General features: G+C 44.1%; 1 protein-coding gene across 19 annotated transcripts in view; it reads left to right on the forward strand.

The window, feature by feature from the left end:
• Epb41l3 (erythrocyte membrane protein band 4.1 like 3) overlaps positions 1–26,967 on the forward strand; it is a 125,438-nt gene that overhangs the window by 67,359 nt on the left and 31,112 nt on the right. For all 19 annotated transcript variants that reach the window (XM_055610132.1, XM_055610138.1, XM_055610136.1 and 16 more), the window contains exons 4-10: positions 11,476–11,580; positions 12,473–12,515; positions 15,081–15,156; positions 18,051–18,269; positions 18,903–18,990; positions 22,886–23,038; positions 26,657–26,754. In XM_055610132.1, coding sequence (XP_055466107.1) covers positions 11,476–11,580; positions 12,473–12,515; positions 15,081–15,156; positions 18,051–18,269; positions 18,903–18,990; positions 22,886–23,038; positions 26,657–26,754 — 782 coding nt within the window. The remainder of the gene's footprint in view (positions 1–11,475; positions 11,581–12,472; positions 12,516–15,080; positions 15,157–18,050; positions 18,270–18,902; positions 18,991–22,885; positions 23,039–26,656; positions 26,755–26,967) is intronic.

The following is a 26,967-nucleotide window of genomic DNA, read 5'->3' on the forward strand; positions in this document are numbered from 1 at the left end:
GAATTTTGTGTGTGTGTGTGTGTGTGTGTGTGTGTGTGTGTGTGTGTGTGTGTGTGTGTGTGCGCGCGCGCGCGCGCGCACACCTTTTTTTTTTTTTGAAGTTAGGTTTTGATAAAGGGCTGTCAGATGTTATCTAGCCATAAATACTCCCTTGGGAGTAAGGACTCCCCAAAGGGCCATATGGAAAGGTGCAGTAGGTATGGTAGAAGGGTTCCATGTTGTGTTGTTGGTGTCATCTTGCTTTCTGTTTAGTGCATAAAGCATAAACGTGCCTTAAACCACCTCAATCACAGTGGGATTCATTTTGTTGACGGTCTCAAAGACTATGGGGGCATATACATCAGAGAGGCAGGGAAGCTGGGGGCACGTAGAATTCTCCAGATCATAGGAGGATCACATGCCTCCAAGGGGCTTTCACATAACACAGTCTGTTGACCCCTCTGTGTGCTTTAGGTTCGCTTCTGTGAAATAGTAATTGGAAGGAAAGAGATGAGTCATGCCGAGGAAAGAGACTAACGGATGCTGGTTGGTTCTGTTGCAATGGACTTGGCAGGAGATGCTGAGATGCCTACCAAGGCAGGGGCATCCAGTGTAAAGGGGGAAGTGTATGTCAAAGAACTGTCTTGAGAGCCAGCAAGTTGAATCAATCGGATTTATGCAAGTGGGAGAGTAATAAGACAATGGACACAATAACCTCTGTTTCAGTCTGTGTTGTTACTGTGATCATCTATGACTAAGGTCTGGAGGCTCGGACACTGGCGAGCGCACCTGACATCGGTCACGGCCAGGGCATCAGACAGAGCGGCATCCCAGCTCCATTCTTCCTCCTCTCTTGAGGGTCTCACACTTATGAGACCTTCGGACCCCAGCTATGTCCCAGGGGTCCCACCTCCACAGACCATGAACACATGCATTTACAAAGTAGTTTTCTACCATGTAAGCTTCCGGGAGATGCATGCAGACCACTCAGACAACTTCCAGATCTGAACTCGAGGGCGTGGAGTCCAGGAAGAACAGTCCACAGGGCGGGAGGACGAACTCCCCTCCTACCTGCTGACTTTTAAGTCATCTCCGCTGAGAAAGCAGTGGTTTACTGCACCTGGCTGTTCTCTTTGCAGAGACGGCAGACTGGCAGGCTCTGGGAGCCATCCCACTCCATCTTACCTCAAACAGGACTGAGTGGAAAAAAGAAAAGAAGAAAAGAAAGGCTAGGTCTGGAGAACACTGACAAAGTAAGGGAGATGGATGGAGAACTTTACTCGTATGTCTGCTTCTCCATTAGTCACTTCACTCTCCAGGTAGCCTCCCGCCACAGAACCCATTTCTCCTCTTAGCCATGGTCCGACGCATCACCCGGGTGAGCTGTTCCCTGGGAGGTTCCTGTAGGTGGCCCTGGTTGAATTGGGGCAGTTTTCATGGAGTGTGTATAGGAAAGCTTAATGGAGTGTTGTCATAGTCTGAGGCTGGCCCGGCCTCACCGGAATCCATTGGCAAGTCTCTTCAGTCTTCGGTTTGGATCTGTGTTGCCTTTTGCTCGTTACCATCTCAGTTATTCCACAGTGGCATCACATGGCTTAGAGGCGTGACCGGCCCAGACATTTCTTGGAACAGCTTAGGTGAACACCTCTACTTGTATTCTGCAGCCTTATGTTTTTAGAGGTCCTGTCGTTACACTGTGAGGCAGGGGGAGCAGGTGTGAGGTGGACAGTGCTTCCAGAGGCTCTTCAAGTTAGAATAAATAAATCTCTGTAAGCACAGGCCCTCACACTTCCCCGGTGTGCGGCTAACAACAGCAGCCTGTTGGTTGTTGATAGCTCCCTTGCTCATTCCCCTCACAGAGAAGAGGCAAAGGATTGTCTTCCTTCTCCACTCAGAGAGTTGTGTTGGTCAGCCTTCCCATCCCAAGACTCACATGCTTTTCTGCAAGAGGTCACACACTTCCTGTTGTGGGAACCTTTTAACGAAACACATAGCATTTCTGCCAATAAAGTCAGCCTCCCGTAACATGGTTTTCCTTGCCAGAGGAGCATTAGGGGGCCATGTGCGTCAAGGTGGATGAAGTTGATGGCACTCGTGTGGCTTCTCTTACAAGACTGACCGACTTTGTTGGTGTGGGCCTGTGGTCTTTTGTCACCCAGGACAGAGAGAACTATAGGATGACAAGCTTGAGCCTAAACAGCCAAAGTGGGTATGAATTCCTGACCTGCTCTATTTGGTGGAGGGTAGGATTCTCCGCAGTGAGCACAGTATCGCTGTCATATGGGGATGTGTCCTTCGAATGTGACAGGCAGCTATGTCTCACTGCTATGTGTATTTGAAATTATTTGCTAAGGGCAGAAGGAAACCCTTTCTTGAAGCCGAATTTCCTGGTAATAAGCCCCCCTGGCCTTCCCCACTGCTCCCCAGAGGAATGAGTGATGGGAAACAGATGTGTAGCCACACAAGAAAGCACTCTTGTCGTGATGTTTGGGAAACTGAAAGGCACACAGAGACCTGTTATTTCTTATGGAATTCCATGGTGACAGCAAATACAGTCGCCAAAGAGGCAGCACATTCTGCAGGGAAATGCCATTAGCCTGAGCCTTGGAGAGCACATGAATTGTATAAGATAATTACCCCAAGCAAAACACTGTAATGTCTCTAGTTATCCCTTTAGATAAAATCTTGCCCCAAACATCACGGCTTACAGAGCTTTCCTAAATAGTACAGCAATAAGAATTTGTCATGATGGGGAAAATGAACCAAGGCTCATGTGTCAGGCTTGGATGACAAAGGTACCTACTCAGCATCCAAACCTTAAAGCATCTCAGTTGTTGAGGAGAAGCAGTTACGCCCTGGCCATTATTGGAGACTTACTGCTACAGGCCTCCAAGGCTTACCCAGGAGTGGTTTGAATGGCCATTGGCACTGATGGATACTTCTTTCAACCAAGCCTGGAAAGCATTTGGTGACCTGTCAATTTGAGATTATAGCCGCACAAGAAACTTCCCTTTCCATTAAGGAAGTTGTTTTGCTCACCTTCGAATCATAAGCTTCTTATATGGTGTTCCACAAGAGAAACATCCAAGATTTGGCTTCTTGGGGTATTTGAGGCTCTCTCTTCCCTCTCCTCTCCACCCCGTGTCTCTCTCTCTCTCTCTGTCTCACACACACACACACAGACACACACACACACACACACACACACACACAAATTTACCAGACACAGTGCATGAATGGGAGACCACTGTGAACTTTCCATCCTGCATCCTCTCCCCTAAGTTCAGGTTGCTAGGACCATCACAAGAGATGCTCTGGACTCACAGAGCGCTGCTTATTCCCCAGCTGTCATCCTGAAGGACTGTGACACAAATGGACATAAATCTGTCATGACCTTATAGTAGCCCAGTGACATCAGGCTGTGTTCTTTCTTCTTGAAGCTGGTGTGGAGGGTTGTTACAGTGTGCAGGCGGCGTGTCCAAACTGTGTTGTTTAACTCACATGATTTTGACTTCCCCTGAGAGACAGAGACTTGACAAGGACACATTAACTGGCCCCACCCCCCTCCCAGCAGGGACAGGGGCCATACAAAGCCTGAGCCCTGAGTTTAAATTCACCTCAAGAGTTTGAAATGAGGCCATTGTAGAGACCAAAGGATGCTCAGGATATGTGTAGTGTATGATTTAAACAATCCCATCCCATAAAACTCTAAAGGACTCACAGGGCATTTACGCTGAAGTAATAAAATGTTTTTCTTTATTGCTCAAAGCAAACAGTGTACTCAGGTATGTAAATAAGTTCATTTTCTATATAAAATCATTAAGCTTAAGCCCACTAAATATGTGGATGCTACAAAAACACTGACCTCGGTGTGAGAGTTCCGCAGTGGACCAGATGCCTATATGTCCAAGCAGACAGTCACGTGTCCCCGGTACGATGTCTCTGTAGTTAGATGTGGAAGAACTTTCAATTATGCAGTAATGTTATGTAAAATTTTCAAAACCTCCAACTAGCATTCATCAGAATACTAGACTTCTTGAGCAAGGGGGTGTGATCAGGCAGGTCTCTTGGTACCTCGAGGTGAAATTAAATATGATAATAATGGTACTCGTAGCAATGGTGCCTTTCACTTTAAATGTGTGTTGAAATGAAATTCAGAGTGGTCTGAGTCAATTTGTGCTCTTCTGTCCAGTTTCATCATTTTTATTCATATTTATTACAGGTCTTACACTCACCTGGTAAATGCTATAATGATGCCTGAAGGTCATTTCTATAGTGACCCAGAGATTCTGTCTCTTTCTGCTTACTCACAGCCTTGCCCAGCCTACAGGTCAGGAGATTTTGTGGAAATAAATGATACAAGCTGACTTAATACATCATTGTAAAGCAGTCTCGGTGCCATTACCAGATTATTTTGATCCTCGGTGCCTTACCGAGTTAAAAGGCGGCAATGTGGAAAATCTAGACTCGTTAAACTCTTAGAAGTCATGCTTCATTCTCTCTTTCAATTCCCTAGGGCTCTTTATTTGACCAAGTAAATTACTGAATTAGAAATTTCTGGATGTGTGTGTGGTTTTTGCCTGATTGTTGGTTGATTTAAGGTATCAGAAAACTACTCCCTCTTACAAAAATTCTCAAAGCTCATTATTCAGAATGAGCTAACAGGGTCCTTACACACAAGTCGAGTTTAAGTTGTGTCTCTGTCATAAATTCCTCTTTCTTAGGCTGCCTCTTCTGCACTCATTTTGCGCGTATTGGCATAGGGACCTGGATCCAGAGAAGATTAACAACAGCAAATACTGTCTGGCGGTCTGCTGCTAGCATCTCGTGTGTGCTGTGAACGTCTTTGTAAAACATCAAGCCAAGTGTCGTTGCTGGCCAAGAAGAAGCAGGCTCCACTCAAAAGCTATTATCTACCACAAAAGTCTGATTTCAAACACAGGCTCCAGTTGTGCAACAAATGAGGACAGAAACAAATTATGGATGAAAGAAAAAGACAACCTTACAAAAATAAATAGGTCCGGGGACTTAATTGCAAGAGAGGACTTGGATGATATATGTGCTGGGAGTATCTATGCCCTGAATCTTGTCAAAAACACAGGGAGGATGCTAATGCATTCCCATCATTCATTCCTGTTTTGACAGTGTGGTATGCCGTATCCATGACGATATATGCCCATCGTATGCTTTGGCCTAAGAGATAACAAAATGTGCCAATCTACCCGATGCATATTCAGAAGCATTCTGTGTGTGTGGGTAAAAGGCTGAATGTGTACTTGTGTCACTGAGGTAGTAGGTTCTTTTGGAAGGAAAATTTCATTGTTTTAACTCTACAGTGAGTGTGACGGTGTGATTCATAAAAGTAGGATAATGTTTTTTTTGTGGATATGTTACAGAGGAACTAGACCCTTAATAGGACTTCAGTTTCTATGACTTCCAGGTTTATAAACTGTGTCAATCTAATGGTAACCAATGCCTTTTGCTCATGCTTTCCATGATTTAGGCACCGTGCCTTTCACTGTGTCTCCTCATTTCATGGAGTTATCCTGCAAGAGAGTATTAACCACATTTCCATTTTATAATCGAGACAGTGAAGCCCAGAGAGAGTATTTGCTTCTTTCATAGCACATCGCTGGGTAGTTGTACAACCAGAGTCTAAACCGGGACTGTCTAATGTGCTACAGTAAAATGTAAAAATAAACTTGAAGTTCCTGCTTTAAAGGTATTTAAGTAATGTTAGCTAAACTCTAACTTGTAGGTTTTTTAGACATGGAAATAAGTCACGTGTTAACCTTTTGCCTCAAAAGTTATCAGGACCAGGAAACAGTTCCATGTTTCTATTTTAACACAGCGCTCCAGGGGGTCATGGCTGACTTCACCGAGCAAGAATATGACAAGATAATTATTGGCTAATTAATAGCTCTGTTTGAAAGAACTAATGTGGATTTTTGAGATTTGGTTGCCCCATAAAATTAAAGAAAGGGACTAGAGGTAGACATATGAGCCCTCTATGAATTTAATCCCTGCCTCTCATGACAGTCTGCATGCGTATGCAGACTGTGTCCCTCGGGGGCCTGGTGCCTGTGTCGGAGGATGCCATTAGGTCCTGCCCCCGTGGGAATGGATCTCGGCAGGAGTGAAGTGGGTAATGGACTTTCTCCCATGCTTATTGAACGTGGCTTTGGATGTACACTTGAGACAGCATAAAGCACTGTCGATGCATTCAGGACAGCTCAGGCCATGACGCCTTGCTGCACAGGGCTTCGGCTCCAGCTCCTTTTAGGGACTCTTTGGATTCTGTCATCCACCTCCCGCTGCCCTTTGTTCCTGGCCTCACCCCTCTGCAGCCTCTCACTCTCCATGTCTAAACTGAATACATCCCCACTCAGAACAGACTCTGTTAGAATGCTTTCTGCTGAGCACTTGGCAGAGAACAGGAAGGTTCAGGACAGGATGGTAAATGGAGCTGAGGGTGTGGCAGGAGCCGAAGCCCTGGCACAGGGAGTTTATTGACTTCTTCATGAACTCTTGGGCCTAGGGGACGTAGTAATGTGATCACTTAAAAATGAAGTTTCAAATGACCCTGAGAAATGAGGGAAATACTGAAGCATCCAGTGAGGAAAATGCAATTAGGAAAGAAAGCACTGGGGGAGACATTTTTTTTTTAAGGTGGCAGTTTGCCTTAAGATTAATCCAAAGTATTGGAGCAGGAACTCTTTCTTCAAATTCAGCCAGAGGGCTTCTCTGGCCCAGAGGACAGTTACTTGCTTACTGGGCAGTAGAAAGAGTGAGCTTTCTTGTCCTCAGGCGGCAGAAATGCAAACACCACCACCACCACCACCACCACGGAGGGGAACCTCCAGAGAAGCTGGCAGGCTGCTTGAGGAAGACAGAGTGAGTGAGGTACAATGGAGCTGAGGCTTCTTCCGGTTTTGGAGGAGATGAAAGGCCATAAAAGCATCGATTTTCCTGATCATTCTCAGCATTGTTGTCGCTCTAATTATTTTATATTAGGAAGCGGCTTGTGCCTCGGCTGTTACAGATACGGTGTGTTTGTGCTTTGTTTGTGGTCTTTGGGGAGTGGCTGGTGGTTGTGGTTGTCTCATTTTCACTGTGTCAGATCTGTAAAGACAGCCTGGTGGCATGCACATCTCGTGTGGCTCCCGGTCTCGCCACTGAGAATTAGGTGCTCAGCCCCATGCTCTCCCGAAAAAGTGCTCCTGCTCATTTCAGCAGCCCGGTTCCTCAAGCAAAAGATGACGTTTGACCTGACAGACTTCTCCAACTTCGGGTTTATTGTTTTTGGAAAAGGGCCTCACTTGCACCCATTCCTACCTTATGTCTTGGGCTGAGACTAAGTGCAACTTTGTGTTACTACTTTTGTACTCTTCTTCTCAGACACAAATTAAGAAATTATTTCCAGCTGCTCCAATGTACGGAAATCATGCTCTCTGAGAAGGCGCCATTGACCACGGCTGTCTCCACTTTTGCTGCTCTTTCTTCCTTGGGGGGAGACAGGGTTTTCCTGTGAATCGTGTCAGTCATCCCAGTCCCTGGCTAGGAATGGTTGTTTCTGCTCCTGCTCTTAGCAAAGAGACCATCGCACTGGTTACCCTGCCTTCGTTCATTCATCCATCAAATAGCAAGCTCTACAGTAGAAGCATTTGTGTGCGCGCTGGGCAGGTAGCTCTGTTGGGGGGTGGGAGGGACACTTGCCTGGTCACCAGGAAGTGCTGTGTGTGAGCAAGGAATGACCTGAGTGAGTTACAATGACTCACCTCACAAGAGACCACAGACTGGAACTTAATCTTACCTGCTTAGGTAACTAATCCATTCATTTGGATTATTTTTATTATTTTTTAATTATTATTATTATTATTATTATTATTATTTTAATTTACTTGTTTGAATAGCTAGCTATACTCCCGTTTCCATTTGTTTTCTCATCGCTGTGACGGTGTAACTGGGCAGAGGTGACTTAGAAAGGAGTGGCTTGTTCCGGCTCATAGTTTGAGGTGAAGAAGACACGGTGGCAAGAGTTGACCTTAGGCATCACATACCCCGTCTAGTGACAGAGCACCGATATTCAGTCACTTAATGAAGAGCATGCTTTTTGAGAGCTATAACATACAAAGCAGCTTCTTCTCTGAAACTTCTCATCTGTTGAGCTTCAGCCGTGTATTTTTCAAGTTGTGCTTCAAATGAGAGCTGCCCCCACCATGGTCTTGAACACTTGGTCCCAGCTGTCATTGCTTTAGGGGACCTTATGGGAACTTTAGGGTATATCACTGGGGGCAGGCCTTGAGAACATGTAGCCTTGCCCCACCCCTGGTGCAATCTCTGTTTCCTGTGTACTGATGAGACATGATCTCTCGTTTCCTGCTCCCGTGCCATACCTCATCTCCAGCCATTATGGACACCTGCACCCCTGGAACTTTAAGCCACAGTAAACTCTTAAGTTGCTTTTGATTTGTGGTATTTTATCACAGCAGCGGGAAAGTAACTGATGTGTAAGCATATCCAGATGTCAGTAAGTAGGAATAGTTGACAAGTTGAATAATCTGCTAGGGAAGAAATGTCTGAGTTGGAAAAACCAACACTTCTTCTCGTCAGAACCTGAATTTCGGAGAAGATCCAGTCTAGGCTCAGAAAACAAGCTTGAAGTCAGATCCTAGCTCTCACCATTAGCAGCTTCTTTGTCATCAGAATGTGGAGGTGCCAGAGAGCCATGGATCAAGGAAAAGCATTTAAATCTAGTCATGAGCCATTAGCCATGGGGGCAGGGGTGAGTCATAGCCTCACAGCCATCCTCACCTTCCACCATCAAGTCTCTCACCCAGAAAAGAGAAAATGGAGAAACTACAAACATCCCAGAGCCACCACCTTTCTAGTGGCCATGCTGACACTTAGCAGGTAGGAATGTCATTGTTTCCAGCCCATACCATCTACAGGAGATGCCCAGCAAGTGGTTTAAAGATTCTTAAGGCCAAAAACAAAGTATCATCTCCATGAGGGATGATACCATGAACAAGATATGTTCAATACTCAATAAGAAAAGATATTGAGCATTCCAACGAGAGTTATGAGTCATTAATACAAAGCAGTTTTGATAAACAGGAAAAGAGGCAGTCAGCCAGGTTGTCTGAACCTGATCTAATCCGTGTCACCTCTCAGGTCAAAGCAAGAATGCATGAGAAGTCAGCTTACTGAAGGAGCTGCCCTAATGGAGGAATCAGTGTCAATGTGAAAACTTCAGTGTTTCAGTCACGATACAGAAATATTACAGTATAATTTATAAGTAAAATATTTAAACCAGCCAGCAGCATTCCCCTTTTCACATTTTCTGAGCAGTATGTTGCAGTTTTGCTAACCAGCATTTATTTTTCTTACTTTGTGGAACACAACATTGCCTATTTGGCTTGCTATAATTTCCACTTTACTTTTTCATCAGAATTTATCCTTTTCTTCAAACACTCATGCTTTTGAAGGACTGGGTAATTAACTTTCAGGATAATGACAAATGCACAGTATCAGGCTCTACTCATGGGTCTTTGCATGGTTATTATTTTGTCACGGACATAGTTTATCAATTTTCTTTTATCTCATTGTTAATACATCAAATCTCAAAGATAAATATGCCTAGCATATTGCATGTAAAATATCAATACCACAGACCAGAAAGTAATTGAGCTTAATTGTTGCCAGTTCGTGCACTGCGGACTGGGCTGTGTTTAAAGGCCTTTGAAGCATCAGATGAAAAATTGATGGAAAGTTATCACAATACTTCAGCTGACAGATATTTTCTACAGTCGATTAGCTTGTCCCCTTCCTCTAGGTGACTGCTTGAAGATCCAAAGTGGAGCATACACATCTGTGCCACATATTTATATGACCTAACTGTAATCTTTAAGCTGAGTGGATGTTTTGTTTGTCTTGCTATATTCATGTTTATTTCTTCTCAAATAAGTTAAAAGGATTTTGAGTACCGTTATACAAGCCCGAAAGTCATGACAAAATTACAAAAATAAACTAATGAACATAGCTTAGAGGAAGATAACCCATAGAAGCTGTGGAAGGATTGGGATGGAACTTGAAGTGATAAGGCATGGGGCTAGCTTTTCCCAGGCTTGGAGTCCTAAGATTCAGGGAGTTGAGTCTGGACATTCTGAACATGGTGTTCTGAGTGCTGTTTGTGTTCTCCCTCCCAGTCTCAGAAGTTTTATATTCACAGAGGAGTTGAACTCTGAGCATCCTATGCTCCCTTCAGCTGCTTCTCCATAAGAATTGCCACCATCACCTATCCTTCTTTGGTGACACTGCTGACATTTATTTACTTATTTATTTATTCATTTGTGTATAGATATATTCATTTGTAAAGGTAGCTTTTATAGAATGAGGGTCACTGTGTGTGTGTGTGTGTGTGTGTGTGTGTGTGTGTGTGCGTGCATGTGTGGAGTTACATATTCATGACTCTGGGTTTAAAGGCCAGAAGTCAACATCAGCTGTCTTTATCACTTTGTCCCATATTTTCTGATACAGAGAATATTATTATTTGTCTGGTTGCATGACAAAGACAACTTAAAAGAAAGGAGAGGTTCATTTCAGCTCACTGTTTGGGGGTACAGGTTATTGTGGTGGAGAAATCATGGCATCATGGCTTTGTTGTGGGATAAATCTCTGAAAGGCCCATCACAGGTTTTCTGTTTGTAAATGCACATCCATCCACACTTGCCCGATTGATGAAGATCAGGCAGCCCTCAGTGCCTTAAGTCAACCAAAGAGGTGGATCTGGATCAGGCATTGTCTTACTGCTGATTGGTTATAATAAAGAGCTGATGGTCAATACAGGGCAGGAAGTACAGGGGCAGAACTTCCGGGCAGGTGGAGATGCAGGAGGGATGGACGCAAAGGCAGGAGACACTGAAGGGAACAGAAGGGAGACTGAAGCCGGGCAGGTAGATAAAGACCTAGCCACATGGCAGAGACACAGTGCAGGGAGGGCTGGTCATGTTAGAAGCCAGCGGAAAGACTGCCCCAGCAAGAGGCTCAAAGCGTTAAATCATATGGAAGTCTCGTATCTTACTTAAACTTCAAGCGGTTCAGCAAAAGCCCCTCAATAGTTTTTTTCTTTTTATTCAAATTTTCGACCCCTAACCCATGTAAAGGTGCTACCCACCATTCATCCGGTCTCCCTGCCTCACTTACTCTACTTCATACAGTCCTTCACAGGTAACTCAGAGGCCGAGTGTGGTCTAGGTACGTCCTCACAGGGATGCTGGGAGGCTCGTTTCCTAGGTGTTGCCCGTCCACCCGATGACTGGGATGCCTGAACCTCTCACTGAACCAGGAAGTCACCAACTGGCCAGACTTGCCACTGTGTCTACCACTCAATGGCCCATTTCAGCCGTCTGCCTTCCGCACTCTGCTGCCCTGTTTTATTTCAGCCTCGGGAGATTTTCTGAGGGTTGACTTGTTTTCCTGTTCCGTTTTATGCAGAAGCGCTCCCGAGGACAAGTGCTGTTTGACAAAGTGTGCGAGCATCTGAACCTGCTGGAAAAAGATTACTTTGGTCTCACATACCGAGACGCTGAGAATCAGAAGGTGAGAGGTCAGAGAACTTGTGAACCGTTATGTCTGGGTTGTGTAATACCATACAGAAGTAGCCTGAAGTCTCATGTTGCTCCATGCTCACACATCCTTGGGTCCCTAAATGTGATTGATCTCTCCTTATTTTTATGAAGAAAATCCTTAGAAACTTCTTAGACCTTGAATATTTTTTAAACAGTAGGTCAGTCCTAATTTTCATCCTTGAGATTCAGTGCTCGGGAAGCACTTGATGAGGTTCTTTTCCCATAACATGTTTCAGTTTCCTGAGCCCATGAAAACCAAATATTTAGATTTTTATGTGGAAAACATATTCATGCCCTCAAATTCTATGAGGAAATTATAGCTACGCCACAGACATAGCTATGACTAGAGGATGACTTTTGCTGACTTGTCTGGTGTGTGAGTAAGTGTCCATTGTTTAAGGCAATATCTCTAGATGTTTGCACCTGACTAATGGCATCTATTCAGAGCTTAATCCCCTGACTAAGAAAGAAACAAAGAAGGGAATTTTTTTTCCATTGTGCAGATGCTAAAAGCAAGGTGTGAAAGCTCCATTTTTGTGGATCACTTGTTTTTACTGCACACAAGTCAAGAATCTTCCTACTAGAGCGATAGACAATGTCTGACTTCATTATTGAACACCTGAGGAGTTCCCAGGAGAAGACCCTTATCAGGCATTAACCACAAATGCATGTGCCTCCTTGTTTAGTATTTGTGCCCTCACAAGGCTTGACAGGAGGCCACCTGATGTGTGGGAAGAGCCACAGTGGAGAGGGCCTTCCCCATGACACTTCTCCGTCCGTGCACTAGGGCTTGTCCGTGTCTGATCATCAGATTGGCCTTTCTTCTTCTTTGATTCAGACTCATATTGCTATTTATTTTACAGAATTGGTTGGACCCCGCTAAGGAAATTAAAAAACAGATTCGAAGTAAGTTCCTTTGGTTTCTTTTGGCGTGGTGATGGTGTTGGGTGAACTGCTAACCCACCCTCAAGTGGTCGCTCCTACGAAGAAGAAATGTTTCAAAGACAGATGGCAAGCTGGAATTTGATCTGACACATGTGTCTGGCTCCAGTAGGGCTTGTTTTGTCATCAAAACCCAGAAATTAAACTGACTTTGACAGGTGACCTGGTCCTTGCCTCTACACAGATGTGAAATGCAATTTAATCAAGTTTTGCTGCACTTACCACTTAATCATTTAAAGTTCCAAACTTAATTATTAATGCTAAAACCATCACTAATGTACAAAAGCCACGCTAGAAGTAACCATTTGGTGATTTTGAAAGGGGATAACAAACCAGTTGTCTGCTGTTGGCAGCCTTTCCTCTCTCCCTAAAGACAAGAGGAACGCACACTTCTGCTGGGCCTGGCACGTGTTTGCGGATCCCGGCTTTGAGGAGGCTGAGGCAGGAAGAGCACAAGTTCAATACCTAGCCTGGACTACTAAGTAAGAGTCCATCCCAAAGAGACAGAAGCACACCACCAACAAAAACTGACTACATCCCAACCGACAAGACCATTCCATAAACACACCACAAAACCGGAAAATAAATAGCTAATAATATTAGGCAGGTTGGTAAGTCTATTGATTAGATGCAAATTAAAACGAGACACTGTTTTTCACCTATTCATATTAGTGAAAATTTCATAAGTTTAATACATTTAAAAAAAAACTCTTTACTGGCAAGTACCTACCATATCGGTAGAATGTGATCTTTCAGAGAATGGAGCTCAAGCTGATGGGTACATAAGTCACAAATTTATGTACTGGAGGTTCTGTTCTTAGAAGGACAGATCATTTTTATGATCTAAGCCAGATCATAAAAATCTCACAATCTGCTGTATAATGGGCATAGCATATTATCTCACAGGTAATTTATGATAAATAAGAGTGTGATATACAGTAATTTACGATATAAAAAGTTGTAGAATTTTGAGATTTGTCAGACAATGAAGATTAAGAAACTTTTCCTATGACAGTTTTTTTGTTGTTGTTCCTCAGAAGTTAATAATTTGAAATCCTGACGACACATTTACATCACACATTACGTCAGTGTGTTGGGCTCTTTCATTTGCTGCTTCCCTCCAGGCTGTCCTTTGACCCAGAGGCAGGGCTGTCTCTTCCCAGAGCATGGATTATCACCTCCTTTCCCCCCCATCCTCCTTTCCCCACTTCATCCCCTCCCTCCCTCCCTCTCTCTCCTCTCCCTCCTCTCCCCATCTCTTTAATTTTACTTGCTTGTTAATTTCTAGTTTAATATCGCATTTCATTGGCTTTTTGTTTGGGGCCCTGACTGGCATGTAGACTGTATTATTGTCTCCTTAAACTTTCTGCTTGTTTGCAAATGCGCTGAAAGGTTTCGTAGTTGCTCCAGTATAAACTTGAGAATGTGTATTCCTGTTTTGTGTTTATGTTGACGTGCCTAACGCTGTAATAACATACACGGGAGAAAAGTGCTCTAGCTCACAGTTCCATAGTCACTTGGCCCATTTGCTGCAGGGCCTGAGACTTGACAATGCATTGTGGCAGAGAGAGCATGACAGTAGAGAGCGGCCAGGAAGGAGGGGGAGAGTGACTTACCTTTATCACAGTGTGCCTTCTCTCACCCCCATGAAGCTATGAATCTCTACGTGGATTAACCCATTTGTGAAGTTAGAGCTGTCATTATCCAGTCGCATCCCAAAGGCCCCACACAAGCACAGTGAGAGCCGAGCCTTCAACATGAGCTTTCAGGGAACACCGTTAACTGCAAACCACACACTCAGTAAACCTAGGCAGTGCTTTAAGGGTTGACACGAACAGACAGTGCAGAGAATGAAGTGGCTAACATCTGCTGCCGGAGAGGACTCAAAAGATGCCTTGGGCAAAACATGGTACAATTTAAAAGAGAGAGAGAGAGAGAGAGCCGTGCGAGTTGTGGATGGGGATTGGTGACGGTCACCCAACACATTCACACATCCGGCACATCAAAACTTTCCCTTGAATGGCAGTCTTCCGAAGAGTGGCGCATTTGGTGAACACAACATTCACCACAACAAACCTTTCCAGTAAAATAAGTATATGCTCACCAGTCCCTTGACATTAACCATAATGGGATTCGACCTGCAATAGCAAAGCAGAAAGGACCTAGGAGATGAGGGCTCTGTCTGTGCTTGCCATGCGAACAGAGAAGTTCACAGCAGGAAATCCAGCCAATTCCAGTTACCTGAGGCAGGGTCACCCTGTCATTTTCTTCGCTCCCCATTTGGCAGAGGCTTGTCTTTGGTCATGAGGAAAGGAGGAAACCTAGTCAATTTCCTTGCTTCCTAAAAGTGCCAGTGAGGTGACTTGACTGGGGACAAGATTGGAAATTTATCTGTACAGTTCGCTTAACAGGGATTGAGAGAGGTCTGGTGTTAATGCCTGACATCAGGCGCTTTGAGCCTTGAACTAAGATTGTGAATAGATGGTTGTTTCCTAAGGTTCTGTTCTGATTTCTATCCTACCCCCACAGGTGGTGCTTGGCATTTCTCATTTAATGTGAAATTTTACCCACCAGACCCTGCCCAGCTATCTGAAGATATCACCAGGTATTTGGAAGTTGGCTGTGGGAGGGGACGGTAGGCACTCTAGGAGAGCCAGGCATCCCGTGAGTGCTCCCAGGAAGAGCATCCACGTGTCTGGTAGCCCGACAGTCATAGTCCCTCAGATGGCAAACAAAAAGCGTGAGGTGCCAAGACTTGCCAGATCCTATCTGTCCACAATGGAGTCCTCAGCGACAGGCTGTATAGGTCCATCCGTCTGACCGTCCTAGGAAAACATGCAGAATTGAGATACAGCCACCCACCCGCCACAGCCATACTGTGTGGGATTCAGCCATAAATGATACCACGACAGCGAGAGAGCCTGTTTTAAAACTTAAGTTACAAACATCTTCAGTGCTTTTGCTCTGTATGTAACCAACCTGATGCTTCATAGCTGCTTAACTATCAGAGAGAGAAACTGGCATGGGGAGGGCAGCGTGAATAAACTTAAGAGTTGACTTTTTCACGTGTGTACATAAAATGGAAATGATGGATTTGTTTGCTGGGGAGATGGTAAGAAATGGATCTAACATACAAATATTACATTTTGGTGGTTGAGCTTAGAGGATGAAAAGGTGTTGGTCCTCCTCCCAAGGGTCCAGCCCATGGGTGAGGACAGGGGTTCCAGGCCTAGGGGTGTGAGGGGCACGGAGTCGTCACACAGACCCTGGGCAAACCAAGGGTGAGCAGCTGCAGACTCATTTATTCCAAAAGAGAGAGCACAATAGATAGCTTTGGGCAACCAATCAGGTTCCTCCACACCATCTCCGAGCCTTCCATTAGTTGTTGGTCTCTGGGCAGACTCTCCAACATCAGGTCACAAGTCAAGTACTCTTGGCTGGACTACTTCCTTAATCACGTCACTGGAAGCTGCCCCAGGCCATGAGCCCTGATGGCCCTTTGCTGGGGATGCCCACAGAAAGGAATCTGCTCTTGCTCGTGTCCTAAAATGCCAAAGACTACGGTTTAAAAATAGAAATTTACTTGATGTGTTCTGGAACCTGGAAGTTCAAGGTAAGGGTTCTCCTGTGGCCATTCTGATGGCCACATCAGAATGTTACTATGTCCTCACCAGAAAGTCTTCCTGTAGCAGTTTTTTTAAAGGCACTAAGTGCATTTATGAAGGCTCCTCACTCATGATCTAACCATCTCTCAAAGGCCCCACTCCCAACCTTTCACACTGAGCAGGGCCAGCATTTCAGTTTTTGGATTTGGGGGCAGACACAGGGACACAAACATTCAAGACCATCATTGTCAGTTTGCGTGTCTTTTGTAATATTTATCCTTTTAAATTATCTACTGTTTATACCAGTAAAGACAAGAGAGGCGTAAACTGAGGTTAGAAACTGGCTAGCTCAGCGAGGCGATTTTCTTTTTTTTTTTTTTTTTTAACTATATACAAGATAGGTGTTCACAAGCCTGATTCTACCACCAAACTGCTAGCTCTTTAGAAATACCTGTGTCATTTTCCTGAGCTAGTCTACTTTTCTCTTGAGCCCCTTTAAACCCAAGAGGGTTCCTTAGCTCTCTTTCCTTGAATTCTGTTTCTCCTGTGTCCTGCCAGCTGCTTCCCTTGTTGTTTCTACAAGCCCAGAGACAGGATCTCAATCTCTTACCCTGAACTCCTAAAAAAGGCTCTTCCAAGCTAAAGAAAACAGAGAGAGCTCAACCAAAGGCCCAACTGCTTGTCGAAGAAGTCTCTAGCTCCTCCCCTGTCCCCTTGGTAGGCTGAACCCCAGCACTAGCACATTGTGGTGGAAGGCCCTAAGCCAAGGCAGCAGCTCAACCCCGCCAACCATTTCACCTTTATGGTGGGGTAGCTCCAAGACCCCCCAGCTGACTTTGCCTTGGGTCATAGAGCAAAAAGACCACAAGATGTCTCCCAAGCAACTTGCCTTACAATAGACAGGAACTTTCCACTCTCCCAAGCTGCATCTCTTGAGGGCATACCTAACTGCACCTGACATCTATTTAGGCTTTGATATTTGGCTAGCAAATAGGTTTTCCGTTTACAGTGTTCTGCATTGTGATCTGGAAGCCTCATCCCTCCCTGTCCTTGGTAGTGAGGTTATGGCCAAAATGACTTAGCCTTGTGTGTACATGATTTTCTATGTAAGCCTCACATCTTTTCTGGAAGGCTTTTCAAAGAAAAGGAATTACTTCAAACAGTGTCCTCCACTTGCTGCACTGAAATATAATTTTACCAAAATCTTTGAAAAGAGTAATGATCAGTCCTAGGGATTTCTTTTATATTTGCAAGAAATTAGAGAAAATTTATAGTTCATCTATCTAAAGATACTTCCATTCAGGACTAAGTAAATTAGTTATGACTAATTTGTGTTTATGGACAATAAGTGTGCTCGGACTTGTAAATTCATGCACATATCCTGTCTTCCGTGGGGTGTGTAAGAATTCTTGGCTTGGCTACATGGCAAGACCTGTCACCTAGGTTTCAAGACTGGCCCTTTCTGAAGGCTACGTGGGGTCCGTGGTGTTATATAAGAACATCCTTTTATGTTACACTTCACCCCAACTGATTTTCATAATGCTAGAAAAACACAAATGTCTTCCACTCTGTGCTTGATTGATAAAGCCTTGCTCTAGTATGAAAAAGTCCTTCTTCTAGGTTCCCTAAGTACTATTTGTAGCCCAGTAGCTTCTTCATATATAGAATGATTATAGTGGAAATCCTTATAACAGCATGCAAATGTGTCTTTAAAGAGGTTACTGGCCTGGAAGAAATGGTTTACCAATGCCAAATGTTCTCCTTTTCCTTAATTTCTCAGTAATCTCATGAGTGAATATCATGTTTTTAGAGCACGTTCACCCTGCACTCTCCCTTCCACCTCCTTTTAGTGCGTCCTAATGTTAGCTTTCTTTGTTCTTCCGGCCCCTGGAAGGTACTACCTCTGCTTGCAGCTGCGAGATGATATTGTGTCTGGAAGGCTGCCCTGTTCGTTTGTGACTCTTGCCCTGCTGGGCTCCTACACCGTGCAGTCGGAGCTTGGAGACTACGACCCGGATGAGTGCGGGAGCGACTACATCAGCGAGTTCCGCTTTGCCCCAAACCACACGAAAGAACTGGAAGACAAGGTGGTTGAGCTGCACAAGAGTCACAGGTAGGTACACAGAGCAGGCGTGCATTCATTGTGCGCTCTGCAGTCAGAGCATCGGGCCTTCAGCCCCGTTCTGACTCCAGGCTTGCAGAATATCCAGGCAGTCACTTGTGAGTGTGCCTATAAAACTGCGTGTCCCAAGATGGTTTCCCCACATATATGCTAAGTGTGCATTACCCACAATGCTTGGGAGCAGGCACGTTTCAGATTTCAGCCCTTTTCAGACTATAGCATGGTTATAGAGCATAGTAACATTTATTTGGGATGAGACAACAGTCTAAATAGGAAATTTCATTTGTGTTTCATAAATGCCTAATATGCACAACCTCCATGTAACTTTATACAGTATTTTTAAAATGCCTCAAGCATCATATGAATGCGTTAAAAGATTCAATTTTTTGGAGCATCTCAGACTTGGAATTTTGAATTAGGGATGCTCAAACCTGTATCTACTGGTTTCCCAGTGGGGTTTTTTTTACAAGCTAGGAGGGAGGTAAGTGGGATATTTGTGAGCCCTGCCTACCATGGAAAGGGAAAGCAGCAGACTGGCATGAGGGAGCAGAGGTGGCATACTGCTTTTTATCTTCAGTTCTAATTGGTTGAAAAAATTGTGACACTGTACTTTTTTCTAATCAGAGGGATGACGCCAGCTGAAGCAGAGATGCATTTCTTGGAAAACGCCAAAAAACTCTCCATGTATGGGGTAGATTTACATCATGCCAAGGTATGCATTTTCGAACCCTGGTCTACTTTATTTTGTCATTACCGCAGGCCGGAATTTGTACGACATTTAATGAACATGAGTGCACCTGTGCTTCGAACCTGTGTGCCTTTGAAACCCTTATTCCATGTTAAAAGCAAATAGTGCTCATCTTTGTGGGGAGGCGGGTGCACGTCATGGCTCAGACTTACATCCCCACTGGGGCAAAGCCTCATAGGAACTGGGCAAGTGTAAAGTTTCTGTCCCCTGTTGATTCCACAGTAAACATAACCTTGACCTAGGAGCCCTTGCTCGCCCTCCTTCCCTGGCACAAATGTACCTCCCACCCTGTGCTGACATGTGTCCTCTGTGCCCCTACCACCCTGCGTCTGCCCTTTTCTGGAACATACCCTCATTGTCTGAAAAGTCCTGCTCCTGTCTGTCTGTCTGTCTGTCTGTCTGTCTGTCTGAACTTGGCCAGTTGTACAAAGCCAAATGATACTTGTGTTTATGGCCTCTACTGTTTTTGCCCCTGTTTTGAAGTCCCGCTAAGCACTTGTTGAGTTTGTGTGAAAGAATTCTGTCTCTAAAGTTTAATTAATCTGACATATATAACCAATGCTTTGAAAAGATTTCTTTGCAAGTACAGGGGCTAAGGATAGCCATTCAGGGCAAGGACTGCCTTACTGACTGGTAATGGCTTCAGTGTTTGAGGTGTATCCGGGAGGGAAGAAGTTGGAATTAAACCACAGGATGGATTTGATTGTTACAGGGGCCAGGGCAGTTCTGGCCCTGTGTGATTCTTTTTCCAGAATTGTCCTTCTCAGCATTGACAGGACGAGTACAGACTGCAAGTCAACTATTTAGACAGCTGTCAACAAACACTGTGAAAATACAGGGAAACACTTAAGAAAGTTCCTACCAACAGAGTGAAATTTGTTGGGACTCTGGAGACGTAATCTTGTATTTTAGCCTTTTCACACGGTCAGGCCGTAACGATCTTCTGGCTGAGGCTGACAAGAAACATCAGGCCTGTATAGGAAAGATGACTTGGCCTGTGATAGATCTTCCTAATTTCATAGTCTGGAACCCAAAAGAATGTGTGATTGCAGGCTTCCAAGGGAGCAAGTCTTTCCCACAGTCCACTCTGAAGCCTAGAGATGAAAGCGATTCCAGGAGGCCACGTTCAAGCAAATACTTCAACAACCACGTTAAACAAAGGCCTAGGCTCTTTAAGTCATGCTGGTAGGCATGGGTTGACCTTTGGGGAGCAAGGCAAATCTGCATTGAGACTGGATAGGAAAATGGTAGATATCTGGCTTGGGTGGATGATGTCTATTCTGTCTGACTGGAACACGGTGAACCTCAGTGAGGACAAGCACTTCTAGGTACATGTGCTAGTAGCATGCCTAGTGGCATGGCATAGGGCCTCTGCCAGGTGTATGCTAGTATGTTAAAGGCCATGCTCCTTGGCATTTGTGTGTGATGACAGCAGCAGGTTCCTTTTGCACTCATTTCTTTTGTGTCAAACCAAGTGTGCATGGGTAATGATTTCAAAATAAAACCAAGCACATACAGTGAAATTTTATTTTAAATCCTCTTCATGTTTTCTCCAGTTGGCCAAAGGGTGAAAAAAAAAATGAACACAGAGCACTAACCTGAGTGAATAGGAAATGATTTTTGCATCCCATCACACACCGTGATTCATTCACTACCTGGAAATAACGATTAGTGAGGGTCTGCGAGCCAGGATGTGTCATTGCTACCAGGAAAAAATCAAACCACTTAACATAGCTGCAGCCACTGAACTTAACTAGATGGCTGCTTTTTATTTAATAATGTGATTTGAAATTATGCCAATTAAAAAGAATGAATCACGGAAGTAGAATGTGGCCTGTTAGAGGATTCCATCTGAATATTAAGTGTAACAGATAACCCGGTTGTAGATTTCATTTTCTCAAGAAGCCATGCTCCATCATTTCAAGAAGGAAATTAAATTAGTGCTAATCTCCGGCCACCAATGAGATGCTTCTCTGATGCGGATGGCATGAGTGTCTTTGAGCTTAAGATCCATTGAAACATTCTGCATTGCCCTCTTGGACTCCACAAGAAATACCCATAACTGACAATTGTCTTGTGTTTGGGAAACTTACCCTAAATGATTTGTTTTCTCTTAGGAAATCTATTACTTAATATCTGTCTTACTAGATTTTTGTCAATTATTTGTTTAAGATTATGAAGTACGTGAGTGTGTGTGTGTGTGTGTGTGTGTGTGTGTGTGTGTGTGTTCGTGTTCCTATAGGTGTCCTATGGATGAAATAATGAAATCATAGTTCAATAGTGACTCAAAGTGGAGAGAAGGGCTAGGTATAGTGATATGTACCTGTCCCCTGCGCACTCAACTGGCACAGGCAGAAAGACGGAGAATTTGAGGCCGCCAGAGCAACATAGCAAGATCTCAGGAAACTAAGGGCTGAGTGTATAGCTGAGCGGCAGAGCAAAGCTCCAGGTTAAACCGTTGATACTGCAGGAGAACAGAAATAAATGAATAAAAATAGGTTAACATGATAACAGAACTCTCCGCCCTGGTCAGAACAGGCTGGCACACTCGGGTCTGTCTGCAGTAGGCACGTGGACATCACCCTAGAGAAATGGCCTCCAAGAAGGACACTGAAGACTTTATTAAGACTCCTTGAGATTAGCTCAATCTGTAGCCCACGGCAGAAGTTTTGCTGCAGAAGCGTCTTTTGCTGTTGTGTATTTCAGGGGCTAGAGACTTCCTGTTTTCGGTTTTCATTCACCTTTGCTTTCAGCATGCTGACTTTGAAACATGCTGGGCAGGCCCTTTGCCGACCAGTCACAGTGGCAAAGCAGGTGTGGTTCTAGCCAGGGGACGGGAGGAAGGGAGGCTTGTTCTCAGCACTGCTGGCTGACAGGTGTGCAGGTGATGAAGGGTTGGGGATGCAGAGCCACGCATGGTGAACGCGTGGAAGAGGAGGGGTGCGCCTTCCCTTAACGTCTCTGTGAGGGGCACTGTTTTCTTTAAGCTTAGTGACACTAATAGGTGATGAATATACTCACTAATGAAGATGGTTTTGAATATCCTTTTCTTCTTTGGACAAGGACACGAAATTGTCTGTATCCAAAGAAAGTGACCCAAAGAGCCATTGTTGAAGCGGCTCTGGCCCGTCTACTTGCACTCTGAAGTGGGCCCCTGAGTGACCATAGTGACCAATTCCGCTTTTTATTTCATTCACCTGTAAATCTCGGTGCTCTCTCTTTGGCTGGTTCTCAAGGATAAATACCTGTCACTTGGCATCTGCTTACAAGTTCTTAAGTTGCCCCTTCATATCAAAGCCCTGCCAGTAGGGGTTTTCTCTCGCTTTGTTATAATATAAAACCCTGGCTTCAAAGCGTTTCACTTTATGGAATAAGTTGGTGTCAAAGGTAGTAGTGTGTTTCCAAGAAAAAAAATATTTGATTTTAAACTCTGTCGTATGTTTTTCAAACTTTAGTATTTCCAAGTGTGTACGAACGCACACATTTGTGCGTTTGCGAGTATTCATGAATGGGTGTATGTGAGTGTGTATGTGTTGTGTGTGGTATGTGTGTGTTGTGTGTGTTGTGTGTGTGTCGTGTGTGTGTGTGTGTGTGTGTGTGTGTGTGTGTGTGTACACTCTGTGTGCAGAATTAGTGCTACAAGTCCCATATGCTCGGGTGAATTGATTTAACTTCACCAGCCCTCCACAGTGAAAAATATCATCATTAAAATGCTATTATGTAGTAGTGGCATTTTTAAAACTACAGCAGTATTTTTCATATTTAAATTAGTCGGTTATATCTTCCGTCATGGAGTCCTAAATCTTGTACCTGCAGAAAATGGAAATTAAGTAAGATCTTGCTGCATTATTTCTTCCAGGATTCGGAAGGAGTAGAAATTATGTTAGGAGTCTGTGCGAGTGGCCTATTGATATATCGTGACCGGCTTCGAATAAACAGATTTGCTTGGCCCAAGGTCCTAAAAATTTCTTACAAGCGGAACAACTTTTACATTAAAATCCGGCCAGGAGAGGTGAGTACATCCATGTCTTCCAGGCTTTGGAAGGAAGCTCCCGACTACAAGCAGAAATATAAACCCTGTGTTAGTGGCTCCAAGCATTGTAGGACAGAGGGAACTGTGTCCAAATGCCTCTGAGAATTTGTTGTGAGTTTCTTCATTAAATAGTAGCAGAATGTTCTCTTCTTTATTAGCTTAATCTAGTTTTTTTTTAACCAATTTCATACATTAACTGAAAGAACTTTCAAAATCATATTTTAATGTAGAATCAAGATTCGTAACTAATTTATTTTATACTTCAAGCTGTGGTGAATATCTCTCTTCCCTTGTGTCCTGTTTAATTCTCTTTCTTATTTCATTCACCTGTAAATCTCAGTGCTCAAGTCAGTAGCTTCAAGACAGCATGCTTTAAAGTGTAAGAAGCGTTGGAATGGAGTTCTGAGTGCGAATTATTTAGCTTTCTTATTAATCAGAGAAACTAGTAAAAGAGTAAGAATTGTTATGCTCTTTGAGCCGACAACCTGCACAGTGGACTTCCATCTTCCTGGGTGATTTGTACATGTTAAGCTGTAAATACCTGCTATTCCCCCCCCAACCCGGTTAGGAGAACGTTAATAAATAGCTAAAATTTCTAGTAGGTGTGGTGAAAATGTTAAAGGCTGTCAAGCTCAAGGATCGCTGCTCATCTGTGTCTCTGAAACACTTCCTGGTATAATACAAGGATCTTCTCTCTCGGGATTTTACCTCTCCATGAAGGTTCTTGTTGGGAAAAGTCATTTTTTCACAGTTAAGATAGAAGGCTGGAGAAACGGCTCTCCTGATAAGTGCACTTGCCGCTCTTGCAGGCAACCAGATTCAATTCCCAGCACCCACACGGTGGCTCACAGACATCTGTACCTCCATTTCCAGAGGGTAAGATACCCTCCTCCAGATGGCCCCACAGGCACCAAGCACGCAAATGGTGCAACGCATGCCTGCCGTCAAGACATTGAAAGTTTAAAAGTTAAAATACAGAGCAAGAATCAAATTTACTATAAATTTAAAATCATAATTATCTACGACATAGTATGCACTTCAGACGACTATACCCGAAATTCTCGTGTTTTTAAAAATATATTTCCTAAAGATTGTACCATAAACACTTAATGCACACATATTCACTTGAATTAAGTTAAAACCTGAGTGAGCAGCAGTTTCTCGTCAGACGGTATGTTGAGCGTTGGAAACGGATGACTATTACCTGTTCCTTTCTACCGAGCGGAGAAGCAGTGAGCGCTGGAAGCTGTATGCCACATTACACACGAGATGGTGTTCTGTAGGTGTGCGGGGAGCGGTCAGGGAGGTCGGAAGGGAGGGTGGGTGACATGAACTAATGGACAGCCATGAGCCATAGGAGGTTTAAATAAGGACGTAGCACCCGGGAGGAATACTTTGCTTTCATAGGTTTCATAATTAAATCCAACTACATAGCGTGGCAATGTGATAATGACCCAAGCAGCCTGGAGGCTGTGAGCAAAGAATGGAGGAAGCAGTCCGTGAGGAGGTTCTGGCTAAAACTGGTCAACTTTGGAGCAGGATGGAGATGGGATAAAGGGAGAAGCTTCCAGAAGGCTCAGAGATTTCTTTTCCCATGAGTGACGTTGACAGATGATTTTCAACATGAAGGAAAAGTTGGGGCAAGTTTTCAGAAAATAAGATTGCAATTCTTTTGGCACAGATCCATTTCCTGCTCTTTGGTTTCTCTTGGCTAAAAATATTAACACTTTGCCCTTTTTTAGTGTTTTAAGAATCAGAACGGAGAAATGAGGTCAGAGACAATATGAAACAAAAGTCTTTTTAAAAAATGTTACAGTGACCCAGCCTCTTGGTAGACTTGTCCAGGTGAGGGCAGACTGTAGGGATTAGTTTTTGCACAGTTGACAGTAAGCATTCACTAGATGTATACAACTTATTGCAGGCCTTAGGCGTGGCATAAATTGCCCAAAAAACAAGCAGGGTTCCAAAGGAGACCCTAATAAAAACAATATCCCTCGCTGTCCAGGAGAAGGGCAGGCAGAGGAGCAGCATAGGGTGAAGTGGACAGCCACTGGCGGTAGGGGACCAAGTCCACGTGATGGTCAAAACTACCAGTGCCACACAAGCTCTGCGGACACCAGCCAGAGTGGCAAGCCTGTCTGTTCCCGCTACTGAGCAGCTGGGACTGGAGAGAAGAGTGAGGGTTTCTAAAGGCTGGAAGAGGAGCTGAGTTAGAAGAATGATGGCTGCCAGATCCAGCTGCACTGGGATGGGAGGAAGAGCTTTCGGGGCTCTGAAGCTCATCTGGTAAATAGAGTTGACAGTGAATCTCACACCTTAAAACACCCGGTAGAGATGATTTTGAGTATTCCCAGCATTAAATCCTATGTGTTTGAGGAGATGAGTATTGCGAGCAGCCCCTCATCTGATTGTGACATTGTGTGTCCTTTGAAAGTCTCAGTACACTGCAGGAGGATGTACAATTATTCTATGACAGTAAACATTTTGAAACTTCTCAAAGAGAGAAGAGAGATTGCCCCTAGTGTCTTGCACAGAGAGTGAGATGACCCTCAATGGCCCCTGGCCTGGGGAGAGGCATGCTGCTCGTAGATGGCAGATGCAGGGCTAAAGGATGGTGTTTAGTCAGCAGCCACAGTACCTACTCAGAACTCGGACCTTCAGACAGCAAGAGTTTTTCTAGCGACCACTCTTCATGAAGCAAACATGAAGCTGGGGAAGGCAAATTCTGATGTATTTCTCAATTTTCCCCCAGTTACCCAAGCAAACGAGAGAGTGTGAGAGGTCAGCCATAATCGTATCTCCCATGCTACGCTTACTTGACTCCCTCACCTTGGTGCTTTGCCCCATGAATTACTTTTGCTGCTGATACCAACCCTGGTTGTTCTGTGCTCTCTGGAATAAGCCTTTATGTATAAGGTGGTTGCCCTCTGCTGGCCTGACGCGTGATGCCTGCAGACACTGAAAGCAGGCTGTGCATCTGAAATAATAATATTAAAATGTAGTACAGAAGAACAGATACTTATCTTAAAAGCTTAAATGACAGTATCATCTGAAGATTACCAACAAGTGAGAAAATGTGAAAATTTGCTTAGCCAGTCTGTGACGTACATTAGCAGTCAGGATTGTAACCCACAGCAGGACACATGGGGGACCTTGGCTAGGCAGGCATCAGCTATGGAGAAAGGACATACAGGTACTAGGAGAAAATAATATTGTTTCTGCATGTGCAATGCGCTATGTTACTTTTGGAGCATTTTAGTTCAAGTCCCCATGCCCTTGACAAAATATGAAAATGACTTAAAATGAGACCAGGATGACATGGTCGCTCAGGGGGTTCACACATCTCCCTGATGTGAGTTCAGATTATATAAAGCGAGTGATTTGCAGAACAGTGCGTGCGTAACACAGTTATCTACGCTTAACACGTTTTAAGTCGAAAGATAAGAGTGGGTTAAAAATGAACGGATTCCTTAGTATGAAATCTCAGCGTAACAGCTGACTCTGTAAGTCACAAAAAGGGTTATGATGGCATCATCAGTCAGATCTTTTATTAATAATACCAGGTCAACTGTAATCTCCTGGTTTGTTTTGTTTTAGTTTGAGCAATTTGAAAGCACCATTGGCTTCAAGCTGCCGAACCATCGAGCTGCCAAGCGCCTTTGGAAAGTGTGTGTGGAGCACCACACATTTTTCAGGTAGGGAGCAAATATCTAGGTTGCTTCCTAACAAAACATTGAACTGTTGGAGCCACTCGTAGTAGAGGAAAATGCCGTGGACTCTTTCTATTCTTGTAATCACTGGATCACTGTTTCTCCTTCTTGTCCTCATTTTCCTTCCTCTTTGTGAAAGCATGAGTGGCTGTCTATCTATCTATCTATCTATCTATCTATCTATCTATCTATCTATCT

This window comes from Psammomys obesus, unplaced genomic scaffold (assembly GCF_907164565.1).
Source record: "Psammomys obesus unplaced genomic scaffold, mPsaObe1.curated_primary_1811, whole genome shotgun sequence".
In the NCBI taxonomy this organism is placed as follows: domain Eukaryota; kingdom Metazoa; phylum Chordata; class Mammalia; order Rodentia; family Muridae; genus Psammomys; species Psammomys obesus.